We start from the raw sequence: 15,192 nt of genomic DNA on the forward strand, positions 1-15,192 counted from the left end.
TGTTTCTACTACTTTTGGTCACCATCTTGTCAGAACTCTGCAGCAAATGGCGGATGGAAAGGACGGGCAGAAAGCTGGCGTCCTCTCGCCCGCTGTCGCTGCTTTCTTCTCGGTTTTCGTGGCCTACCACTCTTTCTCTGCCCTCTCACAAACCAATAATGCACATCGCCACAACATTTTGTCTGAGTTTTCTTTCTCTTCGATGACTCTGATACTACTGAGCCATGCATGAGCGGCAGATGACAGCTTTGACCCCACGTCCGGTCGTAAATGTCAGCAGATCTTACAACGTTGACCTAAACTCTTATGATCATCTTCTAGCACAGAAGCTGGTGGTCGAGGTGGTGGATTTGATGTGCTTCGGAATCGTGGGTTGGAGTGCCTCTTTTGCTTTAATCTCAAGGTGGGACCGAATCTTCAGATTATGGTTCGGGAGAAATGTGTCAATGTCAACTCATCATACAACATGAGTTTTTCCTCTCAAAGGAAATCAATACATTATTACTCTATTTCCGATTCCTTCCTTAGAATGTGTATATATTTTGATGACTTAACAGTGGGTCCAACTTTCTAGGAAATTTAAATTATAAATAAGTACCATGACCGCACCACCCTAATATCACTATTTCGATGGAGAAAATAAAATAATAACAACTTCTCTATCCTATATATATATATATATATCTAATTTTATTTTTAAATTTTTTTATTTTCTAAAAGATGTGATTAATCCTGATGTTCACTTTCAACCGAATCTTTTATCTCTCGTTAGCTATTATCGATATACTCTCACCCATCACTTTACCACTCATTTATTTCTTATCATCACCCCTCGTTCTTCTTTGACAACAAACGTCAATATCTTATCTTTCTTTCTTGATTTCATCATGAAACGTAACCATATATCTAATTATAAAATTTTTATTTAATATTAAACATAGGTAAAAATATCACATCATCATTAGCAATAATTGGCTTGCACAAGTCTAAGCTCAAGAGAGATTGCTTGTGACAACAAAGTGAAAGCGATGAATATCATATAATTTTTCTTAAAATAATAATAAATTTTTTTAATAAAAAAATAAAAAATTATATAAAAAATAGTTTGTAATTAGTAGGAAATAATTATATCTCTTAATTACCAATAATAATATTATTATTATTTTCCACAACTCCTCCTTCCCCTCAAATCCACCAACTTCTCCTCCTATTTCCTTTTTGTCTTCTGCTCTCTCCTACCTCCATGTCCTTCCCTACTGTATCCCCTCGACTCTCTCTACTTCCACCCACTCCCTTCCCTCCTACCATCGGAAGTTACTCCGATGATGCTCGTTATTCGAAAAGAAGAAAAAAAAAATATTTATGTTTATTCACATAAAAAAGTCTATAAAATATTAAAAAATTAGAATAAAAATAATAAAAGAACAAAAAGAGAATCGTCAATAGAATTATTATTTTTACATAAAAAACGCTGGATGTGCGGTTGGTAGTTGTTTTGGATAATTAATGTGCACAAGCCACTACACGCTAATCCATCATCATCAGCTTAATCCAAAATATTGAGATTCTAATGCCGCTTCTCCCTTGCCGGGAGGTGTTTTTGTGTTACCCGTCTCAAGATTCCTCGATTGCTTGGAGATTCTTCCCGGTCACAAAGTCCAAGACGTTGACACCCGAACAAGAACGATCCCTCACCAGCCCCCAATGGTTGACCGGCCTTTGCACGACAGTGATCGATCACCTGCACTCCGCCTAAAAAACGATCCGAATCTGAAGAACGTACAGTCAGATCTCAGCCCACACACTGATTAAAAGATGTTCTTATCAGCTCCAACAACAACTGACGTACAAGGCACAACTTCTCAGATGCCCCACCAATCCATTCGACCCGACTCCTGAACTCCATTTGCGATCGGCATCATACCAAAAGCGATTACAACGTGGGACAGTGAAGTGGCAAGTTGTGGTGGTGGAAGAATGGAAGAAGAAGACCTGCACCTATAAAGTTGCTGGAGATTTCCAATCATAAGATCAATTGTTACATTGACATTTCAGAACTGCATCCAACATATCCCTCGCACACTATATGTCGCAGTAAATGAGTTCGATTGTACCTATAAATTACAGTGTAAGCATACTATATGTCGCATATGTTACATGTCTAGATTCTCGGTCGACTCAGAAACAAAACAGTCTGATTCACCAGCCTACCAAGATGATCCCCAGGTTGAACGACTATGAATATATCCATGTAAAATTATCCTTCTTTCATGATCTACATTCATTTTTCACACATTTACAAGTTTGCTTTGTGTGTTTTGAAGTTAATATGCAGACAGTACATGTAACCCGACCGGCAGCGATTGGATGCAACTTGAACAGCCCTGCAAAGCATGACTGTAAAGACGACAGCTGCGCCTACTGTTAGAGTTTGGGCGAAAGGTTTTCACATTCTCGGCCATTCAAAGATACCTGCACAGGGAGAAAAACCAAGGTATGGAAAGAGGAAACAAGGAGTGCAAATCTGTTCCCTTGGTTTAGGGTCTACAGAATAAAATCTCAGTTTCACAAACAACTCCAATAGCTCGACAAGCATGCGATTTCCAGTGCGGGTTCCTAGTAGCAGTATGTTAAGAAATAGTTCATATTGAAAGCATTGATCGACCACGAGGAAAAGAAAATACAGACCCCAATACTAAGATCCAAAGTTCGTCATTACCGATTTAACCAATTGCTCGATTGGTAACTCTGTTATGTATGTAACAGCAAACACCAAACCCATGACGCAGAGTATAAGTCATTGTATGCCAAAATCATGCAATTTATCTGTTTGTTTAGCAGAAAAAGGTGTCCTGATTTTTGGGATCAATTTTATTTCAAGAATCTTCTCGTAGACCATGCAAAATCAACAACTTTAGCTAACAACTTTGACACAAAGAACACTAACCCATATTCCAAAACAAGTGACGCGTCTCGAGACTCAAAAAGTGATCATAAGAAATAACTGAGGAAGAAGCATGCTTTGTGAATATATCACAAGGCATCTCAAGGACAGCATGGTACAAGCAAAATTGATTCTCATGTGATAGCAATAGAAAGAATATTTTACCAATAGAATATCTTCGTCGGTGCCATATGATTTCCGCGCTTCATCCAGGCACTTCATGGAAACTTTCTCATATTTCCTAAAGAATTTTCACAGAGAAATGAATAAAAGAAGTGCTTATTGGACAATATGATCATACCAAAGAGAAATTAAAATATTAAACAAGGAAATAATGCCATGTAGAGAACAATACTTCAAATGCGTAAAACTCAGCTACATAGTGTAGACTGAACAATTATGCAGTCTTGGAAATCTGAGACTAGGATGGTCAGCAAAATACTTATTCACAATGTTTTACTCGTACAGTATTCTCCGATTGGGATGAGATGATTTATCAAGGTAAAATTGGTAAATGAGGGCCTACAAGGCATTCTTTTGTCCACACAACTAAATCACAACCTCTGTGCTGCAGTTACAAACAGCTACAGGAAAATCCTATATGATGTGATGAACAAAATAGTGAACAATTAACAATGACTATTTCAAATGACAGGATGAACAAAAGAGATACACAAATCAAAAGATGATCACTGATTTGACGACAATGTGAAAATGATTAATTCTGACCATGATCTATATGATGGATACCTAATTGGGAGCTCATGTGCACGATGGTGAATTGATCAATATATTAGTACCGGTTGCCACATTAAATAAAACCCAAAACAGAACCCCAGAGAGAAAATGGAAAACGACTAAATTCAATCTAGTCAAACATGACCTGAGATGCTTGTCAAAGTTGTAACTTTAATATGAAATGGTTAGGTATCATATGGTCCTATGATAGGAATGCCACAGAAACTGACTTCCATCTTGTATTATCACCCAAAAAAAAGGACAAAAGTTTTATAGCAAATGTGTTGCTCAATATGAACAGGAGTGTTTCGAGCTTTTGAAGGTCCAAACAAGATTGTAAAATTCAAGATTATTGGTGACACTATTTAATAAATGATAGATCAATATGTTGAGTAACTTATTAAAGGAAGGATGATTCTTTTGACAGAGATAACCTCAGATGACCTCTCATGCATAAAAGAAAGACATGATATGTAGACGCCAAATTATATAAGTACAGGTGCACCACAACCAAAAGGTCGCTTCAAAGTTGCTTCACCCATTATGTTCAGAACATTTTTATTAATGGCAAACTACAGTTTTATAGCAAGCTTAACCAAATCATTTCTAAAACATCCATTGCCTTCAGGAACACATTTAGAATGGCATTACATAGTGCACATGTCAATACGTTAAGACTGAATTTGGCCAAATAGTGATGCATATAGTTGCTAGAGATTTGATTTACTTTCATGGAAAACACACTTTCCAAAAACCAGTTTCATAATCAAATAATACCATCAGAGACCCAAAAAGAAACCCCATTCGCAATTCTGGAAGAAGATGAGAATAAAATGCTGGTCCTATCCTTATTTCAGTGTAAAAAAAATGCACCTAGAACTGGCAGGATCTCTTATTTGAAATTCACCGTTATCTCCATCGTAGCCACATATTACAACATAATGCCCTGCTCAAAGAATTTATTTCACTTAACCAATATAAATGTAATGACAATATAGCAAACAGAATAACTTTGAAAGACAGAGAAAAAGATTGTACAACTTACAACAACAGAATTCAAGCAATTTAATTTGGTCGAGTGTTAAACAAACTGTTAACAAAGAACAAGAATAAACAAGTGACAGATGGCTATGACAAATATTTTGTCATCGTCAGATGACATACAAGGAGCTGACAGTTCGGGCAGGCTTGTGTCAAAGGATGACTTCAGTAAAAGTCATCAACTGATGTTTCAGATAAACTGATTTAATTTGCAATACAGACATAGACTTTTCAGCCTCTGCCATGGATTGCTCTTCTTCCATTTAATGACATTTCCAACTACTATTATCAAAGAAAGCTGGCTATAACATTGTCAATTTAAATATATTGATTTCTTTGATTCACTGAAAGAATATCATTAGTACACTATTTTATTCACATTTAAAATGAATGCCTGACACACCATCACCAAGGCATCATGAAGTCTAGTTTGTACATATCATGTATAGTTTCCAGCTTACTGACTAATAATACCTCACGGTTAATATAAATAAGAAAATGATGGTACAACTGTATATCAAAGAACTTACCCATATAATCTGTGTTGCTCATATAGCACTCAGCAACAGGAGCATCTTTTGTCCAGGATTGACTGCATGAAATATAGCATTGGGAAAATCAATTAATGGTTCAAAAACAATCAATAGTCATCCAACATGAACAGATCTTTAATTACCATATGATAAAAAAGCCAAACAAGAAGAACTTTTTTTTTTCACTGTGATTTGGTGTCCCATAGTATAGGTCTACTGCTGGTGGTTCATGTTCATGAGACTAAAGATCTAAACTATAAGTTCAGAAAGGTAATGAAATCTGTATACTTTACCACTTAGTAAGGAGGGAGAGAGGGATGGTCGGGAAGAGAGTGTAGGATCACAAGGTTATGAAAAACTAGCTAAGATTTTTTAATATATGAAAGTTATCAATGAAGGTGCTAACTAGATCTTAAACCCCACAAGAGATGGGTAAATTTGGGTAGAGCTTTTACCTTAACTTGATCTTGTTAACTAAAGCAACAGCAACGCATTGGCCTGATAGTATTAGCCAAGAAATATCTTTTGCACTGATGGATCTGCACTGTGGAACATGATAAATGTTTTAAACTAGTAAAGCGAGTAGATAGGTACTCATTCAACCACATTATATAACTTTTTAAGCAGTGGCCATAACATCCACATGTTGATAAGAAGTACTGACACATACTTGTATGCTAATTCCAGCTTCAAGTGCTTTTTCAAAAAGTCCGTCTACTCTTCCTATGTCATCTTGCAGTTGTTCCTGTATATGTTCAAACGTCATCAAGTTTAGACTGTTGTTTATAAGGGAGAATAAGGATAAACAGCCACAGTCTATGTAAAAGAGGTGTATGTGGGGATCTGAGCAATTGAAAAAAGAGGAAAATATCACAAGAGAAACCATGACTAGGAGCATACATCTGATATTGAATAAGAAATAACTATAAATTTATTTAAAAAGCAAAAGTGTGAGGCACCCAAACTATAGCAAGTACAAATCCTGTACCCAAAAAAAGAGCATAAAGCATGCATGGTGCATGTTTGTAAAGAGCCATGAATAATAGCTGCGAAGTGATACATACATGATACCTACAACTGCATGTGCATTTTCAGTGTATCATGCATCTATTTATGTAGAACTTCTTCTGTTTCATACTTAAGAACAGTATAATCAACATATCCATTTCTCTTAAATTCTCCAGAAAGGAATAATTTTATCTCTGACACTTTAGTGAAAGTATGAGACCAATAATAGCGATGCGTCTTGAATAACACTCAAAGAATTAGCCACAGTAGAATAAAGAGACATGAATCTGCATATATTCTAAAAAGTAGGATGCCTCTTCAACAGTTCTGAAAAACTTTAATATGCAAAAAAGTGACATAAATTTGCTGAAATGAAGACTTTGATTGGGCACTCACCCTATAGTAGGATTCAGCTGAATAATCTGGATTTGCACCTAAAGTGACAGTCAAGAAAGAGAAGTCCACAGAAAACTTATGCAACAAGTATGCTAGATCAACAGTCCAAATGCTGCAAAAAGAAGTGCAGAAATATCAGTGTCCAAAAGCATGCTATGCCAGGTGATTTAAGAAAGACAAACTGAATATTACAATCTTTTCCATATTTTGCAGGAACATACATTGGGTGAATTGATACACAAGAAAGGCATCTAAAAGTGAAGTGCATCATATCCACAAATGGGAAAATCAGGTTTTTTTTCCTTTTTTTAAAGCACATCAACATGTAAATTCTAGATAACAAATGTCGACAAGTTTGCATATCAAGTACTTGGATTAGTGCCACAGGTGACAAAGTTCCAAAATTTGAATTGCAAAGTCTAGTTCATTCTGAGAATCCATGAGTTCAGTAAATCCACCACATTCATTATCATAAACTAGTAATTCACCAGGTTATAAATATCCTATGTGCAATATTTATCATTATTAACAACTTTCAAAGCCGTATTGTAACTGCAGATCCCAGAATGGATTCTTTTAGTATATAGCCCTCGGTAAATTGAAACATCTAAGAAAATCATATTTAAGGCATGTTCAGATCAACATAATTTGAATTCAGTGCAACAAAGGCTAAGAAAGCATACACCGGCTTTGAAAATTTAGTGATAACTAATAATCATAGACTCAAAAAACTTAATTTTCTACCAAAATTTGCAGATGCTAAAAGACGTGAAAGAGTCTGAATGAACCAATGATAAGCTTGTTTCATTATGACGGAACATATAGATAATGGAACTTCTGTAACAGACTTCTAACATCAAATGTGATCACTATGTATTTGTTTTAATATTACTATAATCTGATCCCTTAACCACACCCCAACACACACACACAAAAAAAAAAAAAACCAGTAACATGCTTGAGTAAACCCATCTAGTTGGATCTATGTCTTTGTTAGTAGCATGAACATTGTAATAGATTAAAAGGCCTGTTAGAAGTCTCAGGTCTATAGAGGTCCATCTTTTCCAGTTAGCTCATCTAAATGGTTCAGTCTACATGAATTCCTTTTAGAAGAAAAATATTGTACAACAAAATAAGCACACTTCAGAAGTTCCTTCTCTGTAAGTTCTATTGCAAGGTTTGAGTTGCTGTATTCTCCGGATCGCATTCCACAATCATAACCAAAGTTCTATAGCATTAGTACTTCACATGACTTTAACTATATCAACATAAAAGTTAAAAAAATGTAATCTACCACCATGCCCTCCGAACCTTAGACATAGCTCTATAGTGGAACATATCTACCGTTGCGACTTAAGTTATATTCCTAGGGTTACATGTGCTATACAATCATAACCTGACAAAGTTTGACAATGTCGTCTAAAAGGCCATGCTTGGAGATAGGACATTCAAAACATGGCAAGATTGCGTGGCATCATAGACACCGTCACATGTGATTGAAGGGGAAATAGCTCCAACAAAGCAATTTAATGTACATTTAATATTGGCTTGAAAGAGAGATGAACAAAGGAAAGGGAAAACTAGCTGGTGAAGATAAAGCAGAGGATTTTACTATTGAGGAGCAATTAAGAGCCAAATCAAGCCAAATTACATCTACCATGAAAATATTTTTGTAACTATAGGGCCATCTGAAACTAGACCCTCCTCGAATCCGTATTTGAGCAGATTTGATCTTTTTGGCAACATTTTTCCAGCTTCTTTTTCCCCTTTCAAGAATCTGCTCCTCGGGTGGACCATGGTTCGATGCTTTCACATCCTAAGCCATCCAATTTGTGCGCAAAAGGAGCGACACAATCTATCCAGCAAGAATAAGAAGAAAGAGGGCTCACCTTGTGGTGCGGCAAAGCTTCTCGAGGTCGTGGATGTCGTACTGCTCCAACCCTATGGTCCTCAAGACCATCAACACGCAGGCGAGGCCGCAGTCCCAATCGAATCGCTGCCGCACATGAGGGACCTAGAAAACCACACGACACCACCATCATCAATCAGGCAGGGCAATCAGCCGCCGAAACGGAGGAGAATTGGGATAACAAAGGAAGAAGACCAACATCCACGAAGCGAGAGCGACAAGAGACGGGACGATCAAAACGGAAGGAGAAAAGACGGCCTTCGTTCGCCTCCACCTCCTCCTCATCACCACCAGCATTATGGCGTGCCGCCCTTCCTCCGATCATCTTCACCAGCTTGTCAGCAATAAGGCGGAAAGGCCACAGAACCATTCAAGCCGCTCCAGGGCAGCGGTTTCATTCATAGCATCAAAAGCAAACCCCCCAGATTTAGGCAACAGGAAGCCGATGCTGCCGCCGCGGCGGAGGGCGATCCGCACCGACTCGATTCATCAATTAATCCGATTTGGAAGAAGCAGCAGAATTGGTCGGTCATTCACGAATCGACCGAACTCAGCGGCCCATAAAACTATAAATGGGAGACGACGGAGTTCCGCGACGCCTTCTGCCACCAGACGACAGATACTACTAAACGCGGGATCCACGTGGGGCCGGCCAATTCGCGCCCCACTGGAGACGCGGGTGTGCCTGCTGGGGAGAGCGAGGGGAGGGTAAAATGATGCACCGCGGCTTTTTCTTTTTCTTTTTTTCTTTTTAATAATTATCCATCTCATTTATTACTTCGTACGGGGATTGCGGGATAGGAGGCAGTAATAATGGCCAATAAATCCGAAGCGAAGCGCCAGCGGGAGATCGTCTCCACGGAGGGTCGGATGGAGATATGAAGACCGGATTCGTACGGCGGTAGGAAAATAATAGAGATAATAATTTGGCTTGGACGCGAAGCAGCCGTGGTGGTGGTCGGTTAGGTGTGTGACTCTGTTCGCGGTTTTTGTGTGTGGGAAGAATGAGGCGTATACTGTGGAGGGCAGATGCGCTGTTTTTAGAATTGACGAGGATAGATACGTAAAGATACTTCCGTGTTACTTTCCCTTTAGAAACCATTAAAAGAATCCCGCAGGAAAAGGGGAACAAAAAGACGAGCTTCGCTATGTCGACGGTTCCCTGAAGCCTCCCTCATCACTTCACTTTTCTTTGTTCTCCGCCTTACCCGTTGGTACCCATCGCCCATCGGAGCCCCGCCATGGACGAGGTTGGCGCTTACGCGGAGGGGCCAGACGCCGGCGACGCCCGCGGCGGCGGCGGAGGGACGAGCATCGACATCACGGCTCTGGACGGCATCATGAACGTCAACTCCCTCTTCACCTTCGCCGTCTTCGTCGGCCTCGCCTGGAACCCCTCTTCTTACCCCGACGGCGGCCTTCCGGACGTCGACTGCGCCGTCGGCAACCGGGTAGTGGAGGACCTAGTCTCCTTCCACGTCCTGGCCTTCGCCTCCTTCCTCTTCTCCAGCCTGATCGCGCTGTGCCTCAAGCAGGCCGTCCGCCTCGTCCGCCCCCACCGCCGCGCCGCGGCGCGCATCAACAAAGCACTGCTGCGCGGCGGGATCGTCGCCTCCGCCGTCGGTTCCGTTCTGGGCTGCGGCTTCCTCACGTTGGCCCTCGTCAACGTGGTCCAGGTCAAGCTCGGCAGGCTCGGGTGCAGCGGCATCGCGGTGGGGGCCATCGTGCCGCTCGTCACCCTCATCCCCACCGCCATGATCATCTACATCGCCATCATCTTCTATGCCTTCACGCGCCGCTCACACCACGGCTTGAGATGAGCCAGCATAAGTGAGCTAGGGTTTGGATTTCTGCTCTGAATATTTGCTCCTTATAAGGTATTGGACTGAATCTTAACCTATCTGGTTTGAGTTGTATAACAGAAGAGTATTTGGGACTTCGAAGTCAAATAGTCCAACTTTAACATTCGTGTATTTTGTTTATCGTCATATACTATTTGAGCTGTTAAATGCTTAGTAAATGTCTCTCTCTAGTCTCTGAAATAGATCACTTGGTTTTTTTGGAGATTGCAGTGGACCACAGATCATCTAAAATGGAGAGTAGATTCTAATAAAGGGTGCAGGTATTGATTCTAATAAATCAATCAAGCACACTCATCGTTGTAAAAACCTGGGATCTTGTCAAAAGTTGACTTCACTGCCTCATTTCAATATGCTTTTTATGTGCATTCATCAATGTGTTTCCATGGGTACGTCGCACAACCTATCATTTCATGTCCTCCTCGCCTGCGCTTTTGTTTAATGTTTTAGTTAGATTCCCGACATCTAAACCACACAAAAGGGTTTACGAAAGTTACCTTCTTTGTTTAGCAATCTCTGAGCATAAGCTCGGTCATTGGCGTCATCATCATCTTTGCTTGAAACCTCCCCATCTTCCTATTTTTTTGTCGGAAGTTTTCATCGCCAAGTTCCACCCAAATGTCGGTGCGACATGCCAACCTGGTTTCCCCTTGCTCTGCCTGCTACCTCAACCAGGATGTGGCAGGGTAACTTTGCTGTACCCAAATCAACACCAGGAAACCTTTTTATTCCCTTGGAAAGGAATCATAGAGTTAGGCAAATCTGATAGATAGCCCCTGGAGACAACACTTGTGTTGTGCGAAGGATTTACCCCATGGTACTTGAGAGTCTGTAGGACCCTGACCCCTCTTCAAGTACCCAAACATCATACTTTCAGATTGAAGTTAGGCTGGAGCTGCACTAAACCAAGCGTAGATAGTTGTCGTGCAGCTGTCTCCTCCGAACTCTGTCAGCAAATTAAACACCAACAATCAATACTGGAAAAATAAATAAAAACATCAGCAGATGATTATCATCATCAGGCATGCCTGTCAATCCCGATCCAGATTCGTCAGCTCAACCCATCCTAACTCGTTTAGCGTGAGCCACATAGTATAGTGTACGATACAGGTTATGATTCAGGTTCAGTTAACTTACACTAAGCTCAGGTTGGCACCTCGAGTCAAAGCGTCGACGTTCCCAGTGACAACTTCACGAACAGCTGGGCCCTGAGCTGTTTTTCCTTTTTCCTTTATTCCTCATGTGGCGCCATGTGCTTCCGCGTCGCGACATGCTCAGGGCGAGGTTTCTCGCAGGGAGAGGTGCTGCACTGGCAACTTGTGAGAGACCTGCGAGAATCAAATCTCAGATTGCAGTGACGAGTATATCTGAATAACAACTGTTTTGATAGGACCTGGCAATAACATCTGCGAAACCATCACCCTGTTTCGGGATAGCTATTCCAACATAGCTTCAACCCGTAGTCAATTTGTACAACACCTAGTTATGTGCTATTTATATGTATTGTATGCTACATTTCTGAGCAGCCTCACAACCTGACGAAGATGGAAGCTGGAGGTGAAGGCTTCACTGTTCAAATATCGAAGTCCATTGATAGATAGCACCCAAGTTCTAATCAACTTTCCAAGAATTTTATCTTTTCACTCCTACATCAAGAAAGAAGTTAAATACCAAGATTAAACGGTTGTTTGAGCTGATGCCCGCAAGAAGGAACCACATGAGACCTGATTGCTGAAATAATAGTAGCTTGCAAGGGCCTGCAATTGCTCTCAAAAAAAAAACCTGTTAGGATCGGGATTGCAATGCTGATGGTGATGGTGAAAACTAGAATGACTGAGGCAACACGGTATTATCTTAAAGTCTTTGAAATTGCCGCTTCAAATAGCGATGTCATTCTGACTGTAGACTGAAGAAAAGAAAAGAAAATACACAATAAATATTCAACCAGTGAAACCGATTAATTTTTTCACTTGGTTTTGCACATGAACTGTTTTTATTAGTTGCCAAACTGGAGCCTTGAAGCAACATCGTAGGCACAGTTTTTTCTCTTTTCATAAAACAGTTGCCATTCTCTGAAGGGTAGCCTTTGTTGCCTTTGTTCTGACAGTTGAGTCATTTATCATCTTCAAGAATTCCACTTGAACCTCATGTAGGTTAGTTTAATCAATTAAAAAATCCTGCATATAATCTGTTAATATTCTACCTGTATCTCTTGTTGATTTTTTTGTTCATCTAATCTAACTTTAGAATTTGCAACTTAGAATAATTAAGATCTAAAACTGGACTTAAAGAAAACATGAACCTAAAAATATGAGACCATTTGAAATTGAGCTAAAAGAGTGTTGTCCATCATATAATGATTAAATGAAGTAACTGAATCAACCTTCCAGAATCTGGTCATTAAAAAATAATCCATCTTAGTAAACAATATCTGGACATGCAATACAATCAATATGGTCGATAACAGGTTCTATGGTTCGAGCCTGGAGGCCGCAACTAAGCATTGGGACAAAAAGAAAAAAAAGAAAGAAAGACGAAACTCAAGAACTAGTCTTGATTCACCCACTATAGATGACCTAAAACAGTGAGAAAATATATTTTGAACAAGCTGACCATTAATGGTAACACTCTATCCTTGACAAACAAAAAAACATACTGAAGCAATAACATAACTAAACACCTTTAGATCTAAAAGACTGGTAATTTCCTGGAAGGTTAGGAAAGACATTCAAGAATTATCACACGCCTAATAAATTCAAATGACAAAGTATTCATCAGTGGCTTGAAACAGTAAAATATAATAGTAAAAAAATTGTGCAAACAACGGAAACATATGAAATTAGGGTCCATGGCTTTAAAGTACCTTCTTCCTCTAAAAACATAGAGCATTCTGATAAGGTCGATGTCTTCAGTAATATAGGGAACCTGAAAAAAAAAGAAATGGGCAAATGCAAAATTTAGTTAATTTGCTTCTCTTGGATCCAAATACTTGGATAAAGTTTATAAACGTATTTCGTACCTTGCCACCATTCACCTCTAGTGGCAATGTTTGTGTCGCCTGGTTTGTTCCCTTCATTAGTTTTATACTGATAGCAGTTTAAACAGAATGACAATAATTAACACTGGATTGCATGCAGTACAAAGTTAAATTCCTTGTAATAGTTAGACATGATGACTGCCTTTCTGATTTCATAATTTGCTGTTTTACTTACACTTTTTGGAGCTCCAGAGATTCGGTCTGATGGAGAGCTGACAGAGAAATCTCGACCACCATAGTGCACGGACGAGCCAAAACAGGCTGATTCTTCTGATTCATTGGGATAGACAGGCTTACCATCCTTGCCCTGTGTTGTTTGCCCTCTGGTTGGACTACCCCGAGACATAACATCTGCAAAAGGATCATTATATCAGAGGGTAATTTACTAATTGTTTGGATAAAAACCCCTTGCTTAAACCATATCTAGCGGATTAAAGCATTCATTAGTATTGTTTTCTCAGCTATAATAGTTGCAAAAGAAGACACAAAATTTTAGAATATATTTTTGATTTAAAGCAAGACAAAAGAGAACAATGGAAACTTGTGCAAAGTCATGCACGAATATATGACTACTTCGAGCATTATAACTCTGATCTTCATGTTCTCTCATGCGCGCAAACCATAGGAATTATCACTCACAAGCTATCTATAAAAAGAATCAAATGACGCTTCTTAACTAGATGTTGTTCTTTGGAAGAGCCACTTTGGTCACTGGCTAATTAAATGGCAAGCACAATTTATAGGAAACCTAATCGCCATCAACAAAGGGAATGAGTTAAAATAATGTTCAAGAACCTGCAGCTGCGTTCTGAGCGTTCCCGATCTGGCCATCAGTGCTTTGCCTGTTCAAGGTCCGGTACAAGTCGCCTGGCGACGAATGTTTCGCTATCACCTGTGCCATCGTGAACCACGACTTATTCGTTTAGGGCTTGTCTTTACAAGATCAGAGACAGATTAATCGATGACATCGAATGACAGATCGCAAAAGGTAAGAAGAACAGTAAAGATCGATGTTCATGTTGCACGACGCAAATAGTACTCGATCCAAAACCCCACGGTGGCCCCGAAACCCATTACGGAATCCAGAACCGAAGGGCCAATGAATCTAACATCCACCAGACTATCACGCACCGTGGAAGGAGGGAAGACAGTGCTGAAAGTAGTTAGGCGACAACGACGAAGACAAGGAAGCAAAGGACGAATCGATCGATGCGAGTTCATCGGCGATCGAAGACGACGGCTTGTTTTATCCTTCCATCGCTCTCTCTCTCTCTCTCTCTCACCGAGTAGAGGAAGCGGGCATAAATCGAGGGGGAGAGGATGGCGCGAGGGAGAAAGATGTGAAAAGGGGCATAAGAGAGTGACTTTTCCCACTAACGAACACATTAACATGATTATCGACATATGCGTTTGTTATTGTCGTAGGGAATTTATTTTTTTAATAAATAAATAATAAAAATATCATTCGAACTTACGATATATTATCAAAAGTTTTACTAAGTTAGTTGACACATTGATAAATATATCGGAGTTAAGGTTTCGAACCTTACCCCTAAGTAAGAGGGTCAATCCGAAATTACCGTTTCAATCTTAGCATGTTAAAGCATATAGTAAGAAAATAACTGCTCTTAATAATTATATTTATATATTGGGTTTAGATTATTAAAGTCAAATCTTATTGAAAACATGTATTCCTTCCTAATAATGCATCAGCTCAGGCTACATGT

The 15,192-nt window shown here is 39.5% G+C and overlaps 3 protein-coding genes across 3 annotated transcripts; 1 reads left to right on the plus strand and 2 right to left on the minus strand.

Moving 5' to 3' along the window:
• Window positions 1–1,993: 1,993 nt before the first annotated feature.
• LOC135640828 (guanylyl cyclase 1-like) lies at window positions 1,994–9,154 on the minus strand. Its single transcript, XM_065155597.1, has 9 exons — window positions 8,769–9,154; window positions 8,550–8,674; window positions 6,661–6,772; window positions 5,927–6,001; window positions 5,712–5,800; window positions 5,254–5,315; window positions 4,556–4,628; window positions 3,110–3,185; window positions 1,994–2,472 (listed from the first exon to the last, which is right to left on the minus strand). The coding sequence occupies exons 1-9, from the start codon at window positions 8,937–8,939 to the stop codon at window positions 2,425–2,427; spliced, it is 831 nt and encodes a 276-aa protein (XP_065011669.1). The 5' UTR covers window positions 8,940–9,154; the 3' UTR covers window positions 1,994–2,424.
• A 473-nt stretch (window positions 9,155–9,627) lies between these two features.
• On the minus strand, window positions 9,628–14,825 carry LOC135640830 (uncharacterized). Its single transcript, XM_065155599.1, has 10 exons — window positions 14,597–14,825; window positions 14,261–14,357; window positions 13,641–13,816; window positions 13,448–13,514; window positions 13,292–13,353; window positions 12,100–12,185; window positions 11,566–11,756; window positions 11,240–11,374; window positions 10,926–11,123; window positions 9,628–10,854 (listed from the first exon to the last, which is right to left on the minus strand). The coding sequence occupies exons 2-7, from the start codon at window positions 14,294–14,296 to the stop codon at window positions 11,620–11,622; spliced, it is 564 nt and encodes a 187-aa protein (XP_065011671.1). The 5' UTR covers window positions 14,297–14,357; window positions 14,597–14,825; the 3' UTR covers window positions 9,628–10,854; window positions 10,926–11,123; window positions 11,240–11,374; window positions 11,566–11,619.
• On the plus strand, window positions 9,693–10,633 carry LOC135640829 (uncharacterized). The gene has a single exon (XM_065155598.1). The coding sequence runs from the start codon at window positions 9,811–9,813 to the stop codon at window positions 10,387–10,389; it is 579 nt and encodes a 192-aa protein (XP_065011670.1). The 5' UTR covers window positions 9,693–9,810; the 3' UTR covers window positions 10,390–10,633.
• Window positions 14,826–15,192: the final 367 nt, after the last annotated feature.

The sequence above is a fragment of the Musa acuminata genome, chromosome BXJ3-6, assembly GCF_036884655.1.
Source record: "Musa acuminata AAA Group cultivar baxijiao chromosome BXJ3-6, Cavendish_Baxijiao_AAA, whole genome shotgun sequence".
NCBI lineage: Eukaryota > Viridiplantae > Streptophyta > Magnoliopsida > Zingiberales > Musaceae > Musa > Musa acuminata.